The sequence below is a fragment of the Portunus trituberculatus genome, chromosome 2 (genome assembly GCF_017591435.1).
Source record: "Portunus trituberculatus isolate SZX2019 chromosome 2, ASM1759143v1, whole genome shotgun sequence".
NCBI lineage: Eukaryota > Metazoa > Arthropoda > Malacostraca > Decapoda > Portunidae > Portunus > Portunus trituberculatus.
The window spans coordinates 10,101,303-10,127,649 of record NC_059256.1 but is presented as its reverse complement, the minus strand read 5'-3'; the positions used below and the strand labels follow the sequence as shown (position 1 = coordinate 10,127,649).

The window sequence follows — 26,347 nt, the reverse complement described above, 5'->3', positions numbered from 1 at the left end:
TTGAGGTTATTTTCTCTCTCTCTCTCTCTCTCTCTCTCTCTCTCTCTCTCTCTCTCTCTCTCTCTCTCTCTCTCACATTGTTGATCAAACCAGATAATTTAGAGACGAAAAATGAGCCGTAATGTTCGTAGGCCTCAAAGAAATGTTTATAGGCTCAGGATGAAGTCAACTGCAATGTTTATAGGCTCAGGTAGTCAATATTATATAGTCTCAGGTGAAGAACGATGTTTATAGGCCCTGAAAATAATGAAGAATGTTTATAGATAGTACCATAATGTTTGTAGGCCTAGCTGAGGTGCAGGAAATGGTCGTAGTGCATTTTTGATGATGTTTATTGCCAAAAAGAATCTTTGTAGGTACGCCTGTGACCCAGAATGTTGGTAAATGTGGTGCTGGAATTGTGGTGAAGCCTAATGGTGGTAGCACAAAAATAAGGCCAATGTTTATAGGCCTTAGCTTAGAATTGCAGTAGAAATGGTGGAAGGTGTAAATATTAAGATTGCTATGGGCTGGCTGGCTGTGCGTGTGTGAATGTTGGTAGATAAAGAATAGTAGTAGTAGTAGTAATAGTGGTTGATTGGTAGTGGTAGGAAGGTAATGTTGGTAGATGAACAGTAGTAGTAGTAATAGTGGTAGTTTGAAATGGTGATATATGGCATTAATGTTGGTAGTTTGCCGTAGTAATAGTAGTAGATGAAAATAATGTTTGTTAGACGTAGTAATAGTGGTAGTAATAGTAGTAGTAATAGTAGTAGCAGAAGTGAATAATATTGATAGTAATAATAGCAGAAGTTAATAGTATCGATAGTAGTAATAGTAGCAGCAGAAATTGATAATGTTTGTAGTAATAGTGGTAGTCTAACAAACATTCGCCAATCATAACAGAGCTTAAAGTGACAGATTACATATAGATTACATATATATACCAAAATCCCTAAATAATTGCCTTAAAAATTACCTTAGAAGCGAAACAATGCAATAGTGAAAGCCTAACTACCTAATATAGTAATTACATATATATAATTTAAAAAAAAGAATATAATTGATGTAGAAAAATTATATATTCGTCAAATATATATACCTAATAATTATATATATATTCTGATTATATACAGGAAATTACTATGACTGTTTTCTATCCTTAAATAGTAGTAGTAGTAGTAGTAGTAGTAGTAGTAGTAGTAGTGAGTGTTTCAAACCCTTTAAAATTCATGCTGGTGACTATTTGGTGATTTTGTACAGCTTCACAAACTCAAGGGGTTAAAATAGTGAAGACTGTGGCCATTAATCTTCTGACCCCCTTAGACCCCCTTAGACCATTCTTAACGTCAATATAATCATCTATTCATACTCAAAACATGCGTCCCAGTAGTGAAGGGGTTAATGGAACACAAGGATTTACACTATTATTTTTACTGTTCTCTCATTCACCATCTGTCCCTGCACGACTTAATGGCATAATTCACACACAAATGCCTCTTCCTTCACCATCACCATCATCATCATCACCATCTCTATCTCTCCCTGCAAATCACACACAAATGCCTCTTCTTCTCCTTCACCATCATCACCATCTGTCCCTGCACAACTTACTGACATAATTCACACACAAATGCCTCTTCACCATCATCATCATCACCATCATCACCAACGCCTCTCCTTCACCATCATCACCATCTGTCCCTGCACGACTTACTGGCATAATTCACACACAAACACCTCTTCCTTCACCATCATCATCATCATCATCATCATCGCCATCATCACCAACGCCTCCTTCACCATTCACCATCATCACCATCACCATCTCTAAACCACACACAAACACCTCATGCACATCACCAACGCCTCTCCTTCACCATCATCACTGGCATAAATCACACACAAACACCTCTTCCTTCACCATCATCATCATCATCATCATCATCATCACCAACGCCTCTCCTTCACCATCATCACCATCATCATCATCACCATCTGTCCCTGAACAACATACTGACATAAATCACACACAAACACCTCATCACCTCATCACCATCATCATCACCATCTCTCATCTATTCAAATATCGACATTTTAACCAAGGTATTTGTTCATTATGGCCATTTAAGGCACCAGTATTATCATGTATACACTGATAGGCGTGTATGAATACTATATAATAAGTATTTCGATATAAAAAGAAGCTGTGTATTAATTTGTGTATTTAATGACATCTCCACTGCGTATAATGACAAATATTTGGCCCACGTGAAGGACATTTTGAAATTTCCTCTTATAAAGCTTGAATTTAGGAGGGTTCCGTCTTTCCCGACCTCATCCTAGTAGTAATAGTAGTAGTAGTAGTAGTAGTGGTAGTAGAAATAGTAATAGTAGTAGTAGAAGTAATAGTGATAATAGTGGTAGTGGTTGTAGAAATAGTAATAGTAGTAGTAGTAATAGAAGTAATAGTACTAGTGATAATAGTAGTTGTAGTGGTAGTAGAAATAGTAGTAGTAGTAGTAGTAGTAGTAGTAGTGGTAATAGAAGTAGTAGTAGTAGTAGTAGTAGTAATAGAAGTAATAGTACTAGTGATAATAGTAGTAGTAGTAGTTGTAGTGGTAGTAGAAATAGTAAAAGTAATAGTAGTAGTAGTAGTAGTAGTAGTGGTAGTGGTAGTAATAGTCTAAAATGGTTTACGTCCGGTCTGGCAACACTAGTGGTTCTCCGGTATAGTTTAATAGTGGAAACATGTAACAACCATAATAACATGTAATAATAGTATATATTTAGCAACTATGTAAAATAACACTAAAATATATTATGAGGATTATTAATGTTAAGTAAAATTAATACATATTTTCATAATCTCGATAAATTAGCATATTAGAATTCTGTTTGTAAAATCATGCTTGTATTTTAATAGTGTAGAAATAAAATTATAGACAAATAAAGAAATAATAGTAATAATAATAACGTAATATTAAAATTAAGTCTTAAGAAAAAAAAATCATGGTTATATTTTACCTATCTTATAAAAACAAAGTAGAAAATCATAAATTCAATAATCACTCCAAAAATGTTATAAAATGTTGAAAAATAAGTAAGGAAAAAAATAATTGGCAAATAAAAACGTCGTAGATACTGGTAGGCAGGTGGCGCCATTACACACTTTAAAAAAAAAATAAAATAAATCCTAGACTGCAAAATATAACTTAGAAAAAAAAAATAAAGGAGTAAGGAAAGGGGGAAATAATAACGTTGAAATATATGAGTAAGAAAAAAAAAAAAAGGCAAATAACGTAAGCAGTAAATAATAGATACTAATAGAAAACGAATCGCAAACACAAAGAAATATAACTAAGAAATAAATAAAATGCAAGAATAAAGAAAAAAACAACGCAAATAATAACGTAGACACAGGATGAAATAAATAATAATAGGCAGATGGCGCCATTACAAAGATGGAAAAATAAGATTCCATACTCAAAGAAACATGAAAAAGAAAAAAAATGAAAAACATAACTACAAAAAAAGGGGCGAATGATAACATAGATAATAAATAATAAATACTAATAGGCAGGTGGCGCCATTAAGGCGGTGTCACACTAGCACATTTTCCGTCGATTAATGCGATTTCCGTCGATTTTTCAACGTTCCGCATGAACTTGTCGCATGAATTTGTCTGCAAATTTTGCGCCTTTGTTTACATACCAAGACCAAGACCACAAGACTTGCCGCGTCTCCTCAACCTGCTTCCACGTGCAATCAAATTTGGTTCTACCACTAACCATGAAGGCATCCATGCACGCTTTTTGCCTTGTTTAGCTCGTCTAAGTTTCGTAATACACAGCATTACGTTCAGAGCAGCGTATCTTTGCCGCAGCGTGACCTCCATCTTTGTTTACATTGTCGGTCTGTGTGACGACGAAACACCGTTTGTGTGTGACAGGCCGCACCCAAAATATTGTCCATTTTCTGAAAAACGAAGGAAAAAGTAGACGGGAAAAGTGCTAGTGTGACACCGCCTTTACCCAGACAAGGTAAACCCCAGACCAGAAGTAAAGAAAATGGTGCAAATAATAAAAAAAAAATCATAACAAAAAATAAATAAAAAAAACCCCGCAATATATATATATATATATATATATATATATATATATATATATATATATATATATATATATATATATATATATATATATATATATATATATATAACTCAAATAATAACGTAGATAGTAAATAATTTTAGGCAGGTGGCGCCATGACCCAGACAAGATAAACCCCAGACCAGAAGTAAAATAAAATGGTGCAATTAATAAAAAAAAATCATAACAAAAAAAATGAATTAAAAAAACCCGCAATATATAAAAAAAAAAAAAACTCAAATAATAACGTAGATAGTAAATAATTTTAGGCAGGTGGCGCCATGAGCGGGACAATGGTGGCCTGGCAGGAGACAGCCGGGCAACGATGGCTGGTGAAATACAAGGAGTGGGTGATCGCCAACCCTCAAGGCGCCGCGGAGGTGGAGGCTGTCATCAAGTGGGGCTCATATATCCTGGCAGGTGAGAGAGAGAGAGAGAGAGATTGTTTGTCATTTATATATATTTTTTCCTCTATTTCATTTGTTTGTGGATTAAATGTCCGTTTCCACTTCCATTTTTGCATTTCCTGTTATTTATTTGCATTTATTTCTGACATCTTCGTTTTCTTTCCAAATTTTGACCGTGTTCATTTTTTTTTCTCTAATTTTGTTTTCTTTGCCACATTTCACGTCCCTGACAGCCAAGATGGGCTCCGCTGTGATTAGGCACCTCTGTTTCTATACTGGTGTGTGCTGTGTGGGTGTCACGTGTGTCAAAGAGGCGATGGTGGTGGTGGCGGCACTGTCTTAGTATACACATCCCTCCATGTACCCTTGTCTCCCGGTATTTCCTTTTGCGGTTCTTTCACTCAGCTGATTTGACGTCACATATTTGAAGCCACGCTATTGCTCAACAAGGGAGAGAGAGAGAGAGAGAGAGAAATAAACGGAGGAACTAGGATTAAATCAGGATATAGAAAGGAAATGGATATTGAATGGAGGAAATGGAAATAAAATAAGAGATAGAAAGAAAAATGGATAACATATAGAGAAATACGAGGATATTAGGACGTGTGTGTGTGTGCGTTTGTTTGTTATTCACCACGATCATCTGCTGGTCACCGAGCCAGCCTTTTGCCCCTATGGAAAGAGCTCAGAGCTTGTAGTGACCGATCTTCAGGTAGGACTGAGACCACAACACACTCCACACACGGGTCAACACACCCCACACATTAACACACCACAACACACTCCACACACCGGGACAGCGAGGCCACAACCCCTCCAGTTACACCCCGTACCTATTTACTGCTAGGTCAACACACCCCACACATTAAGAGCCGCGCCCATTTGCTCCGCCACTTCCCGGGACTTGAACCTGGGCCCTCTCAATCATTCACCACTATTCTGTCCACCTCCCTCATGCAAGAGTTCACTAGTACTCTCAATCATTCACACCTTTCTCTGACACACTGTGGAACTCCCTGCCTGCTTCTGTGTTTCCAACTTAAGCTAATCTAACCCCTTCAGTACTGGGACACATTTTTACCTTGAGATTTGTGTACCATTAGACCATTTTATTGACATTAGGCATTGTCTATGGAGGTCACAAGATTAATGGCCACAGTCTTCACTATTTTAACCCCTTCAGTACTGGGACACATTTTTACCTTGAGATTTGTGTACCATTAGACCATTAGGACATTAGGAAGGGTGTATGGAGGTCACAAGATTAATGGCCACAGTCTTCACTATTTTAACCCCTTCAGTACTGGGACACATTTTTACCTTGAGATTTGTGTACCATTAGACCATTAGGACATTAGGAAGGGTGTATGGAGGTCACAAGATTAATGGCCACAGTCTTCACTATTTTAACCCCTTCAGTACTGGGACACATTTTTACCTTGAGATTTGTGTACCATTAGACCATTAGGACATTAGGAAGGGTGTATGGAGGTCACAAGATTAATGGCCACAGTCTTCACTATTTTAACCCCTTCAGTACTGGGACACATTTTTACCTTGAGATTTGTGTACCATTAGACCATTAGGACATTAGGAAGGGTGTATGGAGGTCACAAGATTAATGGCCACAGTCTTCACTATTTTAACCCCTTCAGTACTGGGACACATTTTTACCTTGAGATTTGTGTACCATTAGACCATTAGGACATTAGGAAGGGTGTATGGAGGTCACAAGATTAATGGCCACAGTCTTCACTATTTTAACCCCTTCAGTACTGGGACACATTTTTACCTTGAGATTTGTGTACCATTAGACCATTAGGACATTAGGAAGGGTGTATGGAGGTCACAAGATTAATGGCCACAGTCTTCACTATTTTAACCCCTTCAGTACTGGGACACATTTTTACCTTGAGATTTGTGTACCATTAGACCATTAGGACATTAGGAAGGGTGTATGGAGGTCACAAGATTAATGGCCACAGTCTTCACTATTTTAACCCCTTCAGTACTGGGACACATTTTTACCTTGAGATTTGTGTACCATTAGACCATTAGGACATTAGGAAGGGTGTATGGAGGTCACAAGATTAATGGCCACAGTCTTCACTATTTTAACCCCTTCAGTACTGGGACACATTTTTACCTTGAGATTTGTGTACCATTAGACCATTAGGACATTAGGAAGGGTGTATGGAGGTCACAAGATTAATGGCCACAGTCTTCACTATTTTAACCCCTTCAGTACTGGGACACATTTTTACCTTGAGATTTGTGTACCATTAGACCATTAGGACATTAGGAAGGGTGTATGGAGGTCACAAGATTAATGGCCACAGTCTTCACTATTTTAACCCCTTCAGTACTGGGACACATTTTTACCTTGAGATTTGTGTACCATTAGACCATTAGGACATTAGGAAGGGTGTATGGAGGTCACAAGATTAATGGCCACAGTCTTCACTATTTTAACCCCCCACATGAGTTAGTGAAGCTGTAGAAAATCACCAAATAGTATCCTGGTATTGAAGAGACTAACCTAACCTATCCTAACCTATCCTAACACACTCAGGACGGCTGCAAAACTCATCCCTGGTGTGTGAGGTGGTGTACGCTGGCTCAAGGCTCTTCGAGATGTTTAACGACTTCCTTATCCGTGGCTCCATGGCTTCTCTCACCCCTCCCTCACCACAGGTCTGCGGCAGGCTCAAGGTGAGGCAGAAAGGGAGAGAGAGAGAGAGAGAGAGAGAGAGAATATTGTTTTTGTTCATTATTTCTTTTTGAGAGAAACAACAACTACTACTACTACTACTACTACTACTACTACTACTACTACTACTACACCATCCCTGCAGGTGATGTTGTCGGCCCTGGAGTGTGTGGAGGTGCTGGTGGAGGTGTCGGCCGGCCAGCTGTGGGGGGAGATGGGACGCTGGGCTGTGGTGGCCGCCATACAGCTGTTAAAGTGAGTAGGAGAGAGAGAGAGAGAGAAAAAATGAGTGAAGATGTAATTGATTGATAGAGAGAGAGAGAGAGAGAGAGAGAGAGAGAGAGAGAGAGAGAGAGAGAGTTAAACAAATGTGATAGATGAATAAATAAATAGACAGATAGAGAAATAGAAAAAAAACTAACTCTCTCTCTCTCTCTCTCTCTCAGGTGTATTGGTCGGTTTCTGCTGTTAGTGAGAGAGAAAAGTGCCTTGGTGGTGCCGTCCCCTCCTATCAAGCCCCTGGACCGAAGGAGTGCCACCCGGGCCAGGCAGCGGGCCATGGCACCCCCCACTGGCCCTGTGTGTTCCGGTGAGTGAAAGAGAGAGAGAGAGAGAGAGAGAGAGACTATGAAGCTGTGAATGATAATAATGATATTGATATTTCCTTCCTTCCTTCCTTCCTTCCTTCCTTCCTTCCTTCCTTCCTTCCTTCCTTCCTTCCTTCCTTCCTTCTGTCCTTCCTCTTACCTCACCGTAAGGCAAACCAGAGGCAAATTTTCGCAAACACGACCAAACACCTTTTCAAATTGTGGAGCAACCTCAGGGAATTGTTCTGTAGTCTTGTAGTGCTGTAGAAGGTCCTCTGGATAATGAGCAACCCACAGGAATCGGATTAAGAAGTTACATTTTGAGTTAAGCTGAATAGAGATGCTTGTTAGGCTATAGAAGTGTGTACAGGGATCGGATTAAGAAGGAGTTACATTTTGAGTGAAGCTGAATAGTGATAAGTGGGTACTGTACATGTAGATTGAAGTTTACATATTGTGCGGCTTACTGGAGGAACTGATGTCTGAAATACGGTGTGAAATGAGTGAGGTGTTGTTCGCTGGTGACATGTCGTATCTATCCGTCCCTGTTGTGGGTGATGTCCGATTTCAGTGACTTTGATACAATAGTGCAGTTACTTTTCTATTATTACGTGAAAAGATGATAATATTGTTGCAAATCCTTAGATCATAAAGTAACGAATGATGGTAAAAATACATTATCTGCTAAATATTCACGTCATTCAGTTATACAGGCGTCAGGAAGCTTCAGCCATACGTCATCAATGGAACACCTTCAAAACAAGCTCGCGTAGATCAAACCACTTCCAAGGACTGAAGACCTGTTGTTTTTGATGAGTATTGCGCTGCTCGGCCCTCGGTGTATAGAAATGGGGAAACACTGGTCACCTCTAACACTCCCCATCAAGAAATACATCTCTAAACTCTTCCACCATGCTGCTGTGTTTACGTCTTGCCCACAGCGCTGGCTCAGGCGACTCGTGTACGATAACTTCCCCAGGATTGAGATCACAGTGACACGGTCGTCTGGCACCACTGTCCTGTTCAGCGTAACCTCACCTAACTTAATCTGAACCTGCAGAAGTCGTCCGCCTGCCAAGGAGTGGGCGAGTCATCCGTACCCTGGCAGCCGCTCCACCCATCCACCAACGCACCTTCTCCCCACCACAGCCTCCACACACCACCACCATCACCACCACACAGCAAGGGACCAAGCCAAGACAGCCAGTGTATCTTTTAGCTGAAGTAAGTGTGTGTGTGTGTGTGTGTGTGTGTGTGTGTGTGTGTGTGTGTGTGTGTGTGGGCTGGGGGCTCCTAGTGGCCTGTCTCCTTGTCTACATTTCACCAAGCTTTCCTTCAATTGGTGGACACTGTGGTGGTACAATCTCTTGACTCAGGGTGTTCCAGATGTCCACCGTCCTGTGTGCTAAACTCAACTTCATAATGTTCCTCTAACACTGACTTTCTTGATCTTGGAGTGTCCTCATGTTCGTCTCCCTTCCATCCTCTGTCAGTGTTACCAGGTGTCTGTCTGTTTGTCTGTCTATCTTTGTGTGTGTGTGTGTGTGTGTGTGTATGATCACTTCTTTATAAATTAGTTAAAAAGCAGAAAAAAATGATATAATTCTGTATAAACAAACTCTAAAGCCCTTATTTTAGATGTCACTTTAAACCTTATTAACACCACATTCTAGAACAACAATAAAAATAATGATAATAATAATACCACCACCACCACCACCACCACCACCACCACCAGTCGCTCCACACCTTGCGGCCTCTGTGTCACCTGATGGGGCTCTATCTGTGTGGCATGGACTCCTGGGCACCCTGGGCACTGGCGCTGGCACTGGACTACACCAGGTAAGAGAGGGCAGTGCTCTTAACCCCTTCAGTACTGGGACACATTTTTACCTTGAGTTTTGTGTACCATTAGACCATTAGGACATTAGGAAGGGTGTATGGAGGTCACAAGATTAATGGCCAGTCTTCACTATTTTAACCCCTTCAGTACTGGGACACATTTTTACCTTGAGATTTGTGTACCATTAGACCATTAGGACATAAGGGTGTATGGAGGTCACAAGATTAATGGCCACAGTCTTCACTATTTTAACCCCTTCAGTACTGGGACACATTTTTACCTTGAGATTTGTGTACCATTAGACCATTAGGACATTAGGAAGGGTGTATGGAGGTCACAAGATTAATGGCCACAGTCTTCACTATTTTAACCCCTTCAGTACTGGGACACATTTTTACCTTGAGATTTGTGTACCATTAGACCATTAGGACATTAGGAAGGGTGTATGGAGGTCACAAGATTAATGGCCACAGTCTTCACTATTTTAACCCCTTCAGTACTGGGACACATTTTTACCTTGAGATTTGTGTACCATTAGACCATTAGGACATTAGGAAGGGTGTATGGAGGTCACAAGATTAATGGCCACAGTCTTCACTATTTTAACCCCTTCAGTACTGGGACACATTTTTACCTTGAGATTTGTGTACCATTAGACCATTAGGACATTAGGAAGGGTGTATGGAGGTCACAAGATTAATGGCCACAGTCTTCACTATTTTAACCCCTTCAGTACTGGGACACATTTTACCTTGAGATTTGTGTACCATTAGACCATTAGGACATTAGGAAGGGTGTATGGAGGTCACAAGATTAATGGCCACAGTCTTCACTATTTTAACCCCTTCAGTACTGGGACACATTTTTACCTTGAGATTTGTGTACCATTAGACCATTAGGACATTAGGAAGGGTGTATGGAGGTCACAAGATTAATGGCCACAGTCTTCACTATTTTAACCCCTTCAGTACTGGGACACATTTTTACCTTGAGATTTGTGTACCATTAGACCATTAGGACATTAGGAAGGGTGTATGGAGGTCACAAGATTAATGGCCACAGTCCTCACCATTTTAATCCCCCACATGAGTTAGTGAAGCTGTGGAAAATCACCAAATAGTCACCACAGGGAATAGGGAAACACGTCATGCTACTGAAGGGGGTTTAAATGCCTTGATCTCTCCACCACTGTTTTCCAAAGGCCTTAGTTGAAGACGTCCATGTTTTTTAAGGGTATTTTTAAGGTTCTGGTGATGAATTGGCAACATTTCTACATTATTATGAGGAAAAACTGTCTTAAATACCTGGCTACTTGTCTTTGTGGCCTTGGAGAGCTTGTGGTGAGAGAGCAAGCCATTTTTGAGCACAGGAGAGAGAGAGAGAGAGAGAGAGAGAGAGAGAGAGAGAGAGAGAGAGAGAGAGAGAATATGTAAGAAATTAATAAAAAAAAGGAAGGAATTTGGGAGAAAGAAAAATTGTTAGTGTGTGTTTGTGTGAGAGAGAGAGAGAGAGAGATAACCTACATTTATATTTACCCATAAAACCCTTTCCTCCTCCTCCTCCTCCTCCTCTTCTCCTTCTCCTTCTCCTTCTCTTTCTCCTCCTCCTCCTCCTCCTCCTTCTCCTCTCCTCTCCTCTCCTCTCCTCTCTCCTCCTCGTCCTCGTCGTCCTCCTCCTCCTTTCCTCTCCTTCTTGTCCTTTTCCTTCTCTCCTCTCCTCCTCCTGTCCTCTCCTCCTCCTCCTCCTCCTACCACCACCACCACCACCACCACCACCACCACCACCACCACCTCCTCGTTACAGCCTGACCCTGCACAACCAAGCTCCTCTGACAGACAAAGAGAGAAATGAGTTGGTCCGTCGTCGCCTCTCCCTCCTCTTCTACCTCCTCCGCTCTCCGGCCTACCAGCGGATCACAAGGAGGAGATTAAACGGCTGTCTCTCCACCCTAGCAAGGCGCATTCCACTCCTCCGCTCACTGCTCCACCCCTTAATGGAGTATATCCCACACTGGCAGAGAATTTATGCCTATACGTGGAGTTAGTGAGAGAGAGAGAGAGGATGTTGTGGAATTAAAAGTGTGTTGTGTGTGTGTGTGTTTTGGAAGGAAGAGAGAGAGAGAGAGATGTTGTGGAATTAAAAGTGTGTTGTGTGTGTGTGTGTGTTTTTGGAAGGAAGAGAGAGAGAGAGAGAGAGAGGATGTTGTGGAATTAAAAGTGTGTTGTGTGTGTGTGTGTGTTTTGGAAGGAAGAGAGAGAGAGAGGATGTTGTGGAATTAAAAGTGTGTTGTGTGTGTGTGTGTGTGTTTTTGGAAGGAAGAAGGAAGGAAAGGAGAGAGAGAAAGAAAGAGGAAGAAAAAAAGGAAAAAGAGCAGAGAGAGAAGAGAGAGCGCACAATAACTAGATAAGCCAATTGTAATATATATTTTTTAATCATTTTCCATTTTCTATAACATTCCAGAAATTTTGATAGTTCCCCTGCATGTGTGCCTCCCAAGGACAGTGTTGCCAGTCACCATTGACCAGTGTAGACCAAATTTGTTAACTATTTGTACATATTAACTTCTAAGTGTATGTGTGTGTGTGTGTGTGTGTGTGTGTGTGTGTGTGTGTGTGTGTGTGCGCGCGCGTGTGTGCTTACTTTTCTCCATTCCACTATTAACCTCTTCAGTACTGGGACACATTTTTACCTTGAGATTTGTGCACCATTAGACCATTAGGACATTAGGAAGGGTGTATGGAGGTCACAAGATTAATGGCCACAGTATTAACTATTTTAACCCCTTCAGTACTGGGACACATTTTTACCTTGAGATTTGTGCACCATTAGACCATTTTATTGACATTAGCAAGGGTGTATGGAGGTCAGAAGATTAATGGCCACAGTCTTCACTATTTTAACCCCCACATGAGTTTCTGAAGCTGTACAAAATCACCAAATAGTCACCACAAGGAATGTTGAGACGTGTCATGCTACTGAAGGGGTTGTGTCTCGTGAAGGGGCAGAGGTGGTGATGGGGCTGTGAGTGCTGTGTGGCCCTGCTGTGGTGTCATTCAAGGTGCAAGGTAGGGAACAGTCTCATTGTGAAGTGGGAGAGGTGGACCAGTGTGTGCTGTGTGGTCCTGCTGTGGTAAAGGTCTCATTGTGAAGTGGGAGAGGTGGACCAGTGTGCTGTGTGGCCCTGCTGTGGGTGTGTGTGGCCAAGTGTAGTGTGCCAAAGCTCCTGGGGTGTAGTAGAATGGCTCACAAAATTGCACTTTCCCACAGAGGCTGATAAAATAAGGCTGGCATTTTAAAACACCTCCACTATTTCAAAAGGCCTTATTTAAATTCACACCAATTTTCAAGGTGTTTTTGTGGTTCTAGAGGCAGAGTGACAACATTTCTACAATATTAACTGTAGAAACACTCTTGAAAACCCCACCAGTCATCTCTGTGGCCTTGCAAAATAGTCATGGTGTGTGTCTGGGTGTGTGGGTAAGCCAGCCTGGTAAAGACATTATTATTATTGTTATTATTCTTTATAGGGTGAACGAAAGTCATGTTTCTGTTGATGATTATAATGAAAGATATGAAAAATGTCTTGTACAACAGTGTATAAACAGACAAGGCACAGGGCAACAAGGAGTAATGCCAGTGATGTGAAGTGCTTGTGACGGCATTATGGTGGGTGGTGCGTACTGGTGTTATGCTGTGACAACCACCAATGGCCTATGTGAGGATGTTATGGCAGGAACTGTGTGTGTGTGTGTCTACTCTGAAGTGTCTCGTAGGTCGTGGTCTGAATGGTGTCCCAGCGAGTGTGTGTGGTCAGATCTTGAGGAAAACTGAGCTGTCCTTGCAATAAGTGCGTTGATCAATAGAAAAGTATTGTTTGCATCAAATCAATGACGTTATCAATAAACTGCAATGTGTTTGAAATCCAGGAGCCATTTCAGAGTAGACACACTATAGCTGTTTGCACAATGTCTACCTCACAACACACACCAGTACCGCCTCAGTGCCCATGTGGCTGTTGTGTTGAGAGGAAGTGTTGCGCTGCTGCTCTCTCATTGGCACCATCTTTTGTCTGTGTTCCTGGGCTGTACTGTGGTGACTCTGGGTAAAAGGAAGTTGTGACTCGCTCAGATCACAACACTTCACAAAGCTGGGATGGCAGTGTTTCTAGCATTCATGTATACCATTTTCAGTGAGAGGTCCGCAGCATATTGGTGTTGTGTTATTGAAGTATTGTGATCTGAGCTGTATTTCAAGATGTTACGGCTGACGACTTCCTTTCACCCACAAACCAAGGCAGACACAGGCAGAAGATGGCGCTAATGAGGACAACGCAACACCACCTCTCACCACGACAGCCACGCAGGCACTGGGGCCGTACTGTGGTGTGTGTTAGGAGGCAGTGATGTTATGGTAAAGACTTGTACCTGCCATAATGCCCTCACACAGAAGGTCATTGGTTTTGTCACAGCATTATGTCGGGCCACTCCCGTACCACAATGCCCTCACAAGCACTGTACATACATACATACATACATTTTGTACATATATATAAAGAGCATTGATTAAAAATAAATAACAATTACACAGTTAAAAAATGTATTCCTGAAACACACACACACACACACACAAATTTATCACCTTTATTTTGGCAAACTATAAAAAATGTTGCTCCTTTTCAAATAATAAAACAATTAATTTCTTTGTAGATTGTTGTTGTTCATCTTGTCTGGTGTGTGTGTGTGTGTGTGTACCAGTGAGAGGACAGTGTGTGTAACGGAGAGCATTTGTAACACACTGTGGCTCTTTTGTTACCTAAAAGTTTGTCAAAATTGCTCAGAAATGTATTGATATGTGAGAAACCCAGTCAGTCTCTCTCTCTCTCTCTCTCAGTCTCTCTCTCTCTCTCTCTCTCTCTCTCTCTCTCTCTCTCTCTCTCTCTCTCTCTCTCTCTCTCTCTCTCTCTCTCTCTCTCCAGAGCCCCTCCCCACAGTATGTTGATAAACCCACAGTCACTCACCAGAGCCCCTCTCCCACACATTCATCTCTCTCTCTCTCTCTCTCTCTCTCTCTCTCTCTCTCTCTCTCTCTCTCTCTCTCTCTCTCTCTCTCTCTCTCTCTCTCTCTCTCCACACAGCCCCACAGTATGTCACCCACAGTATGTTGATAAACCCACAGTCACTCACCACACATCTCTCTCTCTCTCTCTCTCTCTCTCTCTCTCTCTCTCTCTCTCTCTCTCTCTCTCTCTCTCCATTTCTGAGCAATTCTGACAAAGTTTTAGGGAACAAAACTGTCAGTGTTACAAATTATCTCGGTTACAAACACTTCTTTCCTCTCACTGGTACACACACACACACACACACACACACTAGAGAGGTGGGAAAACTGGAGGAAAGGAGAGAGAGAGAGAGAGAGAGGAGAAACTGGAGGTAAATAAATATGGATAAAAGCAAAATTTCTCTCCATTCCTCCTCCTCCTCCACCTATTTAGTTCCTCCTAAGGTGTCCAAGTCCCGGTGGTGCTTGTCGACAGCAGAGTGGAGGGCATGGAGGTACTGGTGGAGGGGCAGGTGGAGGGCCGGGCAGGGGCAGTGGATGGCATAGGCAAGGAAGGTCAGTTTACGGAGCGTTCTTCCACTTAATCCCTCGCTTTTCCTGGTGAGAGAGAGAGAGAGTGTGGTGGTGGTGGGAGGAGGAGGAGGAGGAGTTGTGGTGGTGGTGGTGGTAGTAGTAGTAGTAGTAGTACCAGATAACAAAATAAGAATAACTCACTCACTCATTCATTCACACTCTCTCTCTCTCTCTCTCTCTCTCTCTCTCTCTCTCTCTCTCTCTCTCTCTCTCTCTCTCTCTCTCTCAGCAATCTTCCACTCCCTCTCACTTGGCAATTTTTCTCTGACTCACCCGGCAATTTCCAGCAGCTTCATGGACAGCTTGGTGGCTTCATTCACTATCATGTTCATCGTCTCAAGCTCCCGGTAAGAGAACAGTGTCTCCGAGTCTGCCAGTATCCCTGTCTGTGGGGAGGAGGAGGAGGAGTAGTAGTAGTAGTAGTAGTAGGAGTAGTAGTAGTAGTAGTAGTAGTAGTAGTGTTGTATACTCATGAGTGAATTAAGAGTTATATCAATATCTTGCAAGACAGACAGACAGAGACACACACACACAATGAATGAGAGATGAATGGGCTCTCTCTCTCTCTCTCTCTCTCTCTCTCTCTTACACACAGATGCACACACCAACCATACACACACACACACAATCTCTCTCTCTCTCTCTCTCTCTCTCTCTCTCTCTCTCTCTCTCTCTCTCTCTCTCTCTCTCTCTCTCTCTCTCATCTTACACACACACTCTCTCTCTCACTCACTCACACTCACACTCTCACTCACTCACTCACTCACACTCTCTCTCTCCCTCCCTCCAACACACACACACACACACACACACCCACCCTCTGCAGCTCAGCCACACAGGAGAGGTAGATCATGTATACGGCAGCCCTGGAGGGGAAGCCAATGTACTCCTTGATGTCAGCGCGGTCCACAAAGGCAAGGTCCAGTGTGCCAGAGATGTTTGAAGTGGTGAAGATGACCACGTTTGGGAATCTGAGGGAGAGACAACGAGTGAGTGAGACAGAGACACCCCAAACACCCCAGAAATGTCCCAAACACACCAAAACACTCCAAATATGTCCCAATACACCCCTAAACACACTCCAAACACACCCAAACACCCCAAAACACACCAAAATCAGCCCCAATCACACAACAAATCCACCTAAACACCCCAAAACACACCCAAACCACAAAACCCAAAATCCACTAAACACCCAAAAACATCCCAAAACTCACCAAAACACTCCAAAACATTAAAACTCACTAGAACACCACAAAACACATCCAAACATCCCCAAAATAACCCCAAAGCACATCCAAACATCCTAAAACACCCCAAAACACACTAGAACACCCCAAAACACACCCAAAATCCACCAAAACTTATCCAAACACCAATAAAACCCCAAAATACCTCTAAAACACCCTCAAAACATCAAAAATCACACTAAAACACCCCAAACGTCACCTATTAATGTAATCAAGCTGCGTCAGTACAGCGTTCACCACCCGCACAGCGTCACTGGGATCGGCGCCACTCATGGAGCTCTGTCGTGCCCTGGCTAAGCTCTCCACCTCGTCGATCAGCACCACCACCAACGCTGCCGGGTCCTCTATCAACTCCACTATCTTACCAAACATCTTCTGCACCAGCTTGCCACTCTGTTGGTGAGGTGAGGTGAGGTGAGGTGAGGGAGAGAGAGTAGTAGTAGTAGTAGTAGTAGTAGTAGTAGTAGTAGTAGTAGTAGTTGTAGTTGTAGTTGTTGTTGAGAAGAGAAGAGAAGAAAGAAATAAAATAAAAATAAAATGATGGTTAAGATTAGGTTAGCTTGAGAGAGAGAGAGAGAGAGAGAGAGAGAGAGAGAGAGAGAAGAAAGATTAGATACAAAGGGGAGAAGGAAAAGAAAAAAAAAAACAATAATAACTAATAATAATAATAATAATGTGGCTGTTTTACGTAAGAGGAAAGGTGGCCAAGAACAACATAAAACAAAACAAATGGCCCACTTAGCATCCAGTCCCTTAACATGTACACCGAGTTAGTCAAAATTCAGGGACAGATGTCTTGAAACCTCCCTCTTAAATGACAAGTTGTAGGAAGATGGAAACACAGAAGCAGGGAGGGGATGAAGGACTGAGAGTACTGGTGAACTCTTGCATGAGGGAGGTGGACAGAATAGTGGTGAAGGATTGAGAGTACTGGTGAACTCTTGCATGAGGGAGGTGGACAGAATAGTGGTGAAGGATTGAGAGTACTGGTGAACTCTTGCATGAGGGAGGTGGACAGAATAGTGATGAGAGGAAGAAGAAAGCCTTGTGCAGTGAGGGTGGGGGAGGAGGGAGGCATGGAGTTAGCAAGATAAGTAGAGCAGTTGGCATAAAAATAGCGATAAAAGATAGAAAGAGATGCAACATTCCGGCAGTGAGAAAGAGGCTGAAGACAGTCAGTGAGAGGAGGGGAGTTGATGAGAAGAAGAGCTTTCAGTTCCACCCTATTTAATAAAGTTGTATGACTGGAACCCCCCAAACATGTGAAGAGTACTCCATACAGGGAATGATAAGGCCCTTGTACAGAGTAAGCAGCTGGAGGGGTGAGAAAAACTGGTGGAGACGCCTCAGAACACCTAATTTCATAGAAGCTGTTTTAGCAAGAGATGAGATGTGAAGTTTGCAGTGAAGGACAGTATGAGCAAAGGACAGACCGAGGATATTCATTGTGGAAGAGGGAGACAGTTGAGTGTCACTGAAGAAGAGGGGATAGTTGTCTGGAAGGTTGTGTCCAGTTGATAGATGGAGGAATTGAGTTTTTGAGGCACTAAACACTGACTAGTTTTTCTGCCACAATCAGAAATCTTAGAAAGATCAGAAGTGTGGCATCCCTGCGTGATCTGTTGACTTCCTGAAGGGTTGGTTGTCTCTGAGAGGACGTGGAAAGATGTAGGGTGGTATCATCAGCGTAGGAGTGGATAGGCCAACAAGTTTGGTTAATAAATAACAGAAACAGAACCCTGAGGAACACCACTGTTAATACATTTAGGAGAAGAACAGTGGCCGTCTACCACAGTAGCAATATAGAACAGTCGGAAAGGAAACTTGAGATAAAGTTGCAGAGAGAAGGATAGAAGCCGTAGGAGGGCAGTTTTGAAATCAAAGCTTTATGGCAAACTCTATGAAAAGCTTTTGATGTCTAATGCGACAGCAAAAAATTCACCAAGATCTCTAAGAGGATGACCAAGACTCAGTAAGGAACGCCAGAAGATCACCAGCAGAGCGACCTTGCCGGAAACCATACTGGTGATCAGACAGAAGACTGTGAAGTGACATATTTGAAAATCTTCCCACTCAGGATGGATTCAAAACCTTTACACAAGCAAGAGATTAAAGCTATAGGACGATAGAGAGAGAGAGAGAGAGAGAGAGAGAGAGAGAGAGAGAGAGAGAGAGAGAGAGAGAGAGAGAGAGAGAGAGAGAACAAGAGAGGACAAAAACTAGATACAAAGGAAAGTAAGAGGAAAAGAAAAAGAAAAACAACAAGAACAACAACAACACACCTCCGAGAACCACTTAGAGAAGAGAGAGTGAGAGTTGATTTCCACCAACTGTGCATATTTGTAGCGACTGTCCAGGCGAACACTTAACTTCTGCGCCAGAGCCTTGCACAACGATGTCTTGCCTGCAGAGAGAGAGAGAGAGAGTGTTATCAGTACCTGTGCAAACTTACGAGCTACTAATTAAGTGACATTTTTAATCATGGTGCAGATTTAAACTCAATCCGACAACTAGCCCAAAACTTGCCTAACCAAGGATGATCCGAGACGAAAAGTGGATCATAACCCCTTCAGTAGCGTGACGTGTTTCCCTATTCCTGTGGTGACTATTTGGTGATTTTGTACACCTTCACCAACTCATGTGGGGGATTAAAATGGTGAGGACTGTGGCCATTAATCTTGTGACCTCCATACACCCTTCCTAATGTCCTAATGGTCTAATGGTACACAAATCTCAAGGTAAAAATGTGTCCCAGTACTGAAGGGGTTAAAATAGTGAAGACTGTGGCCATTAATCTTGTGACATCCATACACCCTTCCTAATGTCCTAATGGTCTAATGGTACACAAATCTCAAGGTAAAAATGTGTCCCATTACTGAAGGGGTTAAAATAGTGAAGACTGTGGCCATTAATTTAGGATGGGGTACCTATAACACACTTTGCGGACTCACCAGTGCCGGGGGACCATGGAGCAGCACCACCTTGTTCCACGGCACCACCACTCGGTCAGTGCCACGGTCTGAGAACACCAGCGACGCCTCCACATATTTCATTAGCTGGGGGAGGTTAGGTTAGGTTAGGTTACCAGTAGTAGTAGTAGTAGTAGTAGTAGTAGTAGTAGTAGTAGTAGTAGTATAGTCAGTATACTCTAAAATGGCTTCTGGATCTGTCTGAGAGAATTAACAGTGTTGCCACCACTACTGATGGCCTCTCCACCCTCCTCCTCCTCCTCCTTCTCCTGCTCCTGCTTTCTGCTACATCATGAACTTAATTTATTCTTTTTTTTATGAATGCAAGAGAGTCAGCCAAGGGAAAAACACTTAACGATTAAGAAAAAAAGGCCTAATTGACTGCTGGCTCTCTACAAAGGGCAAAACGTCACACCAGACCAAATGCTTCGATACACCACCCTCTCAAAAGTCGTAGGAAGTTGGAAATACAGATGCAGGGAAGGACATTGCAGGTACAGAGTGTATGTATGTATGTATGTATGTAACGTGAGTGCTGGTTCTCTACAAAGGGCAAAACGTCACACCAGACCAAATGCTTCGATACACCACCCTCTCAAAAGTCGTAGGAAGTTGGAAATACAGATGCAGGGAAGGACATTGCAGGTACAGAGTGTATGTATGTATGTATGTATGTAACGTGAGTGCTGGCTCTCTACAAAGGGCAAAACGTCAGCCAAAACATCGGACCAAATGCCTCGATGCCTCCCTCTCAAAAGACAAGTTGTAGGAAGTTGGAAATACAGATAAGGGAAGGACGTAGTGGGTACAGACAGTATGTATGTATGTATGTATGTAAGTAAGTGTGTATACATGTATGCATCTATAGTTACATTCAGCCCTCGTTTTTCCTGACTGTAATTTGCCTATTTGTCTATTTACCTACCTATTTGTCTATTTACCTACCTATTTGACTATTTACATAACTATTTGTCTATTTACCTACCTATTTGTCTATTTATGTAACTATTTATCTACCTATTTGTCTATTTACCTATTTGTAGTGAATCATTCGTTCACTGCATCTCAGCGACTTTGGAGTAAAAAAGTGTCACGTTTCTAGTTTGTAACAGTGCAATGTCACTTTTCATTAGCTCATTATTGACGTCACTCATCTGATGTGACCAATACTTCCTCTCTGGTCTCTCTGGTCACCAACACACTCATCACAGGGACAGCTTACGGTTATCCTCAACATTTGATAACCACGCTTTCCTCCACAACACCATTCAGGGCCAGGAGCCGTCTTAGAGTAGGTCTAGTGTAGGTAGTGGTAGTAGTGGTAGTGGTAGTTGTTGTAGTAATGTGTAACTGTGAGTGAAATTTGCTACAGGTTATCAAAATTAAATAATGCATCACTAAACCATGAAAATCTCAAGTGATCATATTTTATCAAACAAAAAAGCAACAAAAACACACACACACACACACACACACATTTGGATCAGTATATAAAAGGTTCACTAATATCAGAATGGCATTTCAATACATGGACACAGATATGATGAAAAAAAGATTATCACAAGCATGATACGTCCAAAGCTGGAATATGCAGCCGTGGTGTGGTCATTGAGCTCTAAAAAAGATATAAGAAGATTAGAAAGGATTCAGAAGATTGCTACAAAGATGGTGCTGGAACTAAAGGACCTAATATATGAGGAAAGGCTGAAGGAAATGGGACTGCCAACCTTACAAGATAGAAGAGAACAAGGGGACCTAATAACAATGTATAAAATAACAAATGGCATTGAAAAGATAGACAAGGAAGACCTGGTACTTGAGACAGAAGGTGGAAGAACAAGTGGATATATAAAGATCAGGATGAGGCAGCTGTGTGAAGGATATGGAAAATACAGTTATCCACACAGAACGGTGGAGAGGTGGAATGCATAGAGTGAAGTTGTTACACTACATAATATGCATAACATTAAAGAATTGGATAAATGGAGACATGGAGACAGGACACTATGAGCTCTACTAATTACACACACACACACATACAAACCTGCTCCTTAATCATTGAATCATAGACCAGTGCCTCCCACATCCCCTCAAATTCTACAGCAGGAAGGACCCAGTGAGTGGCGGCTGGGATGGAGCAGCTGTCACCCTCTCCTGTGTCCATCCCAACACCAAGTTCCTCTGTGCTGGGGCCAAACGTTTCCACTGTGTATATGTGACACTGTGGCTGCACTGTACTGGGCTCCACATGCTGCCAAAGATGGGTTAGGTTAGATGTGGTGTGGTGTGGTGTTAGGTGGTGGTGTGAGGTGAGGTTGCTCTCTAAAACATAAAATAATAAATGATGCACAAGATGAAATACAAATAGAAGTATAAAGTAAATCTGAATTCACAGCAAAATAAAAAGCAACACAAAATTAGAATTAACAAAAAATATATAGAAAACAAACTAACACAAAATCAAAGTAAAAAATTGAAATGTGAAGGCAAAAAATGAAAATAAGAGAAATCAAATTAGACACACACACACACACACACACACACACACACACACACACACACACACACACAATCATACGAAACTGTGCAGAGTTATAAAGCAAAAAGAGGATTGTGAAATACTGCAAGAAGACCTAAATAAGATCTGGGAATGGAGCAAAAAATGGAAGATGGAATTCAATGTGGACAAAAGCCATGTCATGGAAATGGGAAAGAGTGAAAGACGACCTGTGGGAATCTATAAGATGGGAGATGGAGTAGAACTGGAGAAAGTCAAAAAGGAAAAGGACTTAGGAGTGACAGTGGAAGAAAACAATCAACCAGTAAGCCATATTGATAGAATTTTTAGAGAAACATATAATTTGCTGAGGAATATTGGAGTAGCATTTCACTACATGGACAAAGAAATGATGAAGAAATTGATAAGTACTATAATAAGACCCAGATTGGAATATGCAGGAGTAGTGTGGACCCCTCATAAAAAGAAACACATAAGGAAGTTGGAGAGACTACAAAAATGGCTACAAGAATGGTTCCAGAATTTGAAGGGATGACATATGAGGAGAGACTAAAGGCCCTGGAACAAAGAGAGAGAGAGAGAGAGATCTGATGCAAGTTTATAAATTGATCAACGGAATGGACCAAGTGGATAATGAGAAACTGATCCTGAGAGAAGAATATGACATTAGAAGCACAAGATCGCATAGTAAGAAGCTGAGGAAGGGAAGATGTCTGAGAGATGTTACAAAATAGAGTTTCCCGCAAAGATGTGTTGAGACGTGGAACAGTTTGAGTGAGGAAGTGGTGTCACCAACGAGTGTGCAGAGCTTCAAAGAAACATTGGATAAGTGTAGATATGGAGACGGGGCCACACCACCGTAAAGCCCAGGCCATGGAAAACTACAACCACACACACACACACACACACACACACACTTTCTCTCTGGATGACCTTCAACCTCACACACCCTGACCCTTTCCACATGGGCACACAGGTCAATGGGGAGGTCCGAGAGCAGACTGTCAGTGGAGATGGAGCGCAGGGTGTCCAGGTGCTGCTGTACTGCCTCCACCACTCTGTGCGTCGACCACTGGCTGTTGGGAGGTGGTGAGGTTAGTTGGGTACAGTTAGACTTGATTGGGAGAAAAAAAAATAGAAAAAAAATTAGGTTAGATTAGGTTAGGTAAGGTTAAGTTAGATAAGGTGAAGTTGAGTGAAGTTAGGTTAAGTTTACCATCGGACACAAAATCAATAAATAAATAAATAAAAAATAGATATAAGGCAGTCCCATTTGAAAGATTGAGGGTACAAACAAATTATCATATTACACAGGACTCTCACAAACGAAAAACAACCTTTACACACACCAAAAGCACAAGGACCATAGTTGTGCATTCTCTCTCAATGAATCTACACTCACCAACTCTCAAAACCAGTCATTAAATACGTATATATTGTTCCACATATCAACTTCAAATAGCTTCTAATTCTCCTTAATTCTTTCAGACATTTTAACCCCTTCAGTACTGGGACACATTTTTACCTTGAGATTTGTGTACCATTAGACCATTAGGACATTAGGAAGGGTGTATGGAGGTCACAAGATTAATGGCCACAGTCTTCACTATTTTAACCCCTTCAGTACTGGGACACATTTTTACCTTGAGATTTGTGTACCATTAGACCATTAGGACATTAGGAAGGGTGTATGGAGGTCACAAGATTAATGGCCACAGTCTTCACTATTTTAACCCCTTCAGTACTGGGACACATTTTTACCTTGAGATTTGTGCACCATTAGACCATTAGGACATTAGGAAGGGTTTATGGAGGTCACAAGATTAATGGTCACAGTCTTCACTATTTTAACCCCTTCAGTACTGGGACACATTTTTACCTTGAGATTTGTGTACCATTAGACCATTAGGACATTAGGAAGGGTTTATGGAGGTCACAAGATTAATGGCCACAGTCTTCACTATTTTAACCCCTTCAGTACTGGGACACATTTTTACCTTGAGATTTGTGTACCATTAGACCATTAGGACATTAGGAAGGGTGTATGGAGGTCACAAGATTAATGGCCACAGTCTTCACTATTTTAACCCCTTCAGTACTGGGACACATTTTACCTTGAGATTTGTGTACCATTAGACCATTAGGACATTAGGAAGGGTGTATGGAGGTCACAAGATTAATGGCCACAGTCTTCACTATTTTAACCCCTTCAGTACTGGGACACATTGGTACCTCCATACACCCTTCCTAATGTCAACAAAATGGTATAAAATGGTCTAATGGTACACAAATCTCAAGGTAAAAATGTGTCCCAGTACTGAAAGATATCAAATATAAACAAAACCGTAATAATTCAAAACATGACAACCATAATAATAATAATAATAATAATAATAATAATAATAATAATAATAATAATAATAACAATAACTTGGTAATATAAACAACTGGAAATAAAAACTGGCTTAGATTTGATAGAGAGAAAGAAATAGCGACTCTACAAAATTAACACAAACATTCCAAGCCACGAACTGCCCAGAACACTCTCTCCCTCTCCTATTTGAGCTGATAATGGCGTCAGTTCTTGCTATTTTAAGGTGGTTTTTGGCCGTACACACTCACCTTGACCTGCATTTTCTTATTTCTACGTGTAATTTTGGTCTAGGCGCCGCGTCCATGGTGAATTTGGGTGTTTGAGTCAGATTTCAAGCAGGGACGTATTTGAACCTTCCTTCGGACCGCCATGTGTGATTCGGCTACGTTCCTATTTTGTCGACATTATTTATTTATTTTGTTTTATCTATCTTTATGTTTTGTCCTAGTGATTATTTGTCACTAAATTACCTAGCATATTTCTAGGTGGTAAATTTTCATATGGCTCCACAAGTTTTTCTCAGCCATATTCATTTTTATTTATTTTTCAATGTATTGTATGTAATGTACTTGTACGGTACCAAGGAAGTTGAATATGAGGATCACGTGGCGGCATGACGTCAAAAAGTGAGGGGGACGCTGCTGCCCTCACTAAGTCACTATTCCTACACAAATCATTACAGCAGAAGAGGGTCCGAGTGACAGCCATCGAAGGAATCCAAGGAACAATTTCAGAGGATCGGCTCGCAGCAAAAGCCTAATTAATGAAGTCCAACACAGCGATACACAGCCACACCATCACACACAGACACACTCTACTCCACACTGTTCATTAACGACACCTTCTGCTAATATTGTTACAGGCGAAGGTACAATTTGTTTTAGGAGGAAATTACATCTCTTCTCTGATATTTTGGCATCTTTCCACCATTAGTCCAATACCGGCACCTTAAATTGACGCCAGCATTAATTCAGGCACTATTATTATTACTATTGGGTTTTTTTTTTTTTTATGGTAGATGTAACAAATATTGTATAAAAGGATACACAGCCTGGGGTAGCACGGGGCAGTGACGGGGCAGTGGTCAGTACCAAGTGAGTAATGGTGAGTGAGTGTAGTAAGCAGTGTGGAAGTAAGGAGTAGTTAAGAAGAGGAACACAAAGTTGACGAGACCATGCTGTGAGAACGGAGAGTTTGTGACAACAGTGAAGAGAATTGCAGAGACACCTAGCGTACGTTGACTCGCTGCTGTTAAGACGGGTTCACACGTGCCAATTTGCGACTGATATTTGGCGTACGTAAATGTTTCCAACTCAAAGTCGGTAGCTAACGACTGGAGAAACCAGTCGCAAAACAAGACCAATATGTTGATCTTGTTAGTCGATTTGCGACTTCATTAATGTCGTGACGTCTCGGAGTAATAAGCTTTGAAAATGTAGTCTCCATACAGGGGAGGGTTTATGAATTTGGGGCCCTTAGCAAAGGTAGACATGCCCCTCCCCCCCACCCCACCATCTTTTACTTTAGAAATGCACCGATTGTGAAATTCAGGGCCAATATCGATATTTAAACGTGGGGAGGGGGGGGGTCGTTTTCTTTATACAGTACATCCATAGGGACCCCGAGACACACTTAATAGGATAATCATTCACCTGGCATTTTAGCAAATGGATCTTAATAAAAAAAAAAAACTAAATAATGTGTTCAAATAATACAAACTCTATTAACCAAAAGTGTATGAGGAGTTTCATGGGGCCCCAGAAACTCGGCCAGGGCCTGAGCCCCCTAGTCGCTTAGTGTTGCCTAATGGTAAGTCCGCCACTATCTCCATATATAGAGATGATGTTAGAGCTGGTGAGGAAAAAGAACACATCTGGAACCCTACAAATGAATTATACAGTAAAAAAAAAAAAAAAAAAAAAAGAAAA

At 41.6% G+C, this 26,347-nt stretch overlaps 2 protein-coding genes across 2 annotated transcripts; one reads left to right on the top strand and one right to left on the bottom strand.

The window, feature by feature from the left end:
• The first annotated feature begins 4,384 nt into the window (after positions 1 to 4,384).
• LOC123505434 (peroxisomal membrane protein PEX16-like) lies at positions 4,385 to 11,865 on the top strand. Its single transcript, XM_045256717.1, has 7 exons — positions 4,385 to 4,550; positions 7,110 to 7,249; positions 7,393 to 7,502; positions 7,694 to 7,836; positions 8,895 to 9,058; positions 9,573 to 9,676; positions 11,481 to 11,865. The coding sequence occupies exons 1-7, from the start codon at positions 4,412 to 4,414 to the stop codon at positions 11,719 to 11,721; spliced, it is 1,041 nt and encodes a 346-aa protein (XP_045112652.1). The 5' UTR covers positions 4,385 to 4,411; the 3' UTR covers positions 11,722 to 11,865.
• A 3,273-nt stretch (positions 11,866 to 15,138) lies between these two features.
• Positions 15,139 to 25,381, bottom strand: LOC123505430 (pachytene checkpoint protein 2 homolog). Its single transcript, XM_045256705.1, has 10 exons — positions 24,668 to 25,381; positions 22,964 to 23,121; positions 21,572 to 21,780; positions 19,510 to 19,614; position 19,372; positions 18,841 to 18,962; positions 16,758 to 16,951; positions 16,126 to 16,279; positions 15,582 to 15,694; positions 15,139 to 15,332 (listed from the first exon to the last, which is right to left on the bottom strand). Exons 1-10 carry the CDS (start codon positions 24,721 to 24,723, stop codon positions 15,161 to 15,163), a joined length of 1,284 nt encoding a protein of 427 aa, XP_045112640.1. The 5' UTR covers positions 24,724 to 25,381; the 3' UTR covers positions 15,139 to 15,160.
• Between the last annotated feature and the right edge of the window lie 966 nt (positions 25,382 to 26,347).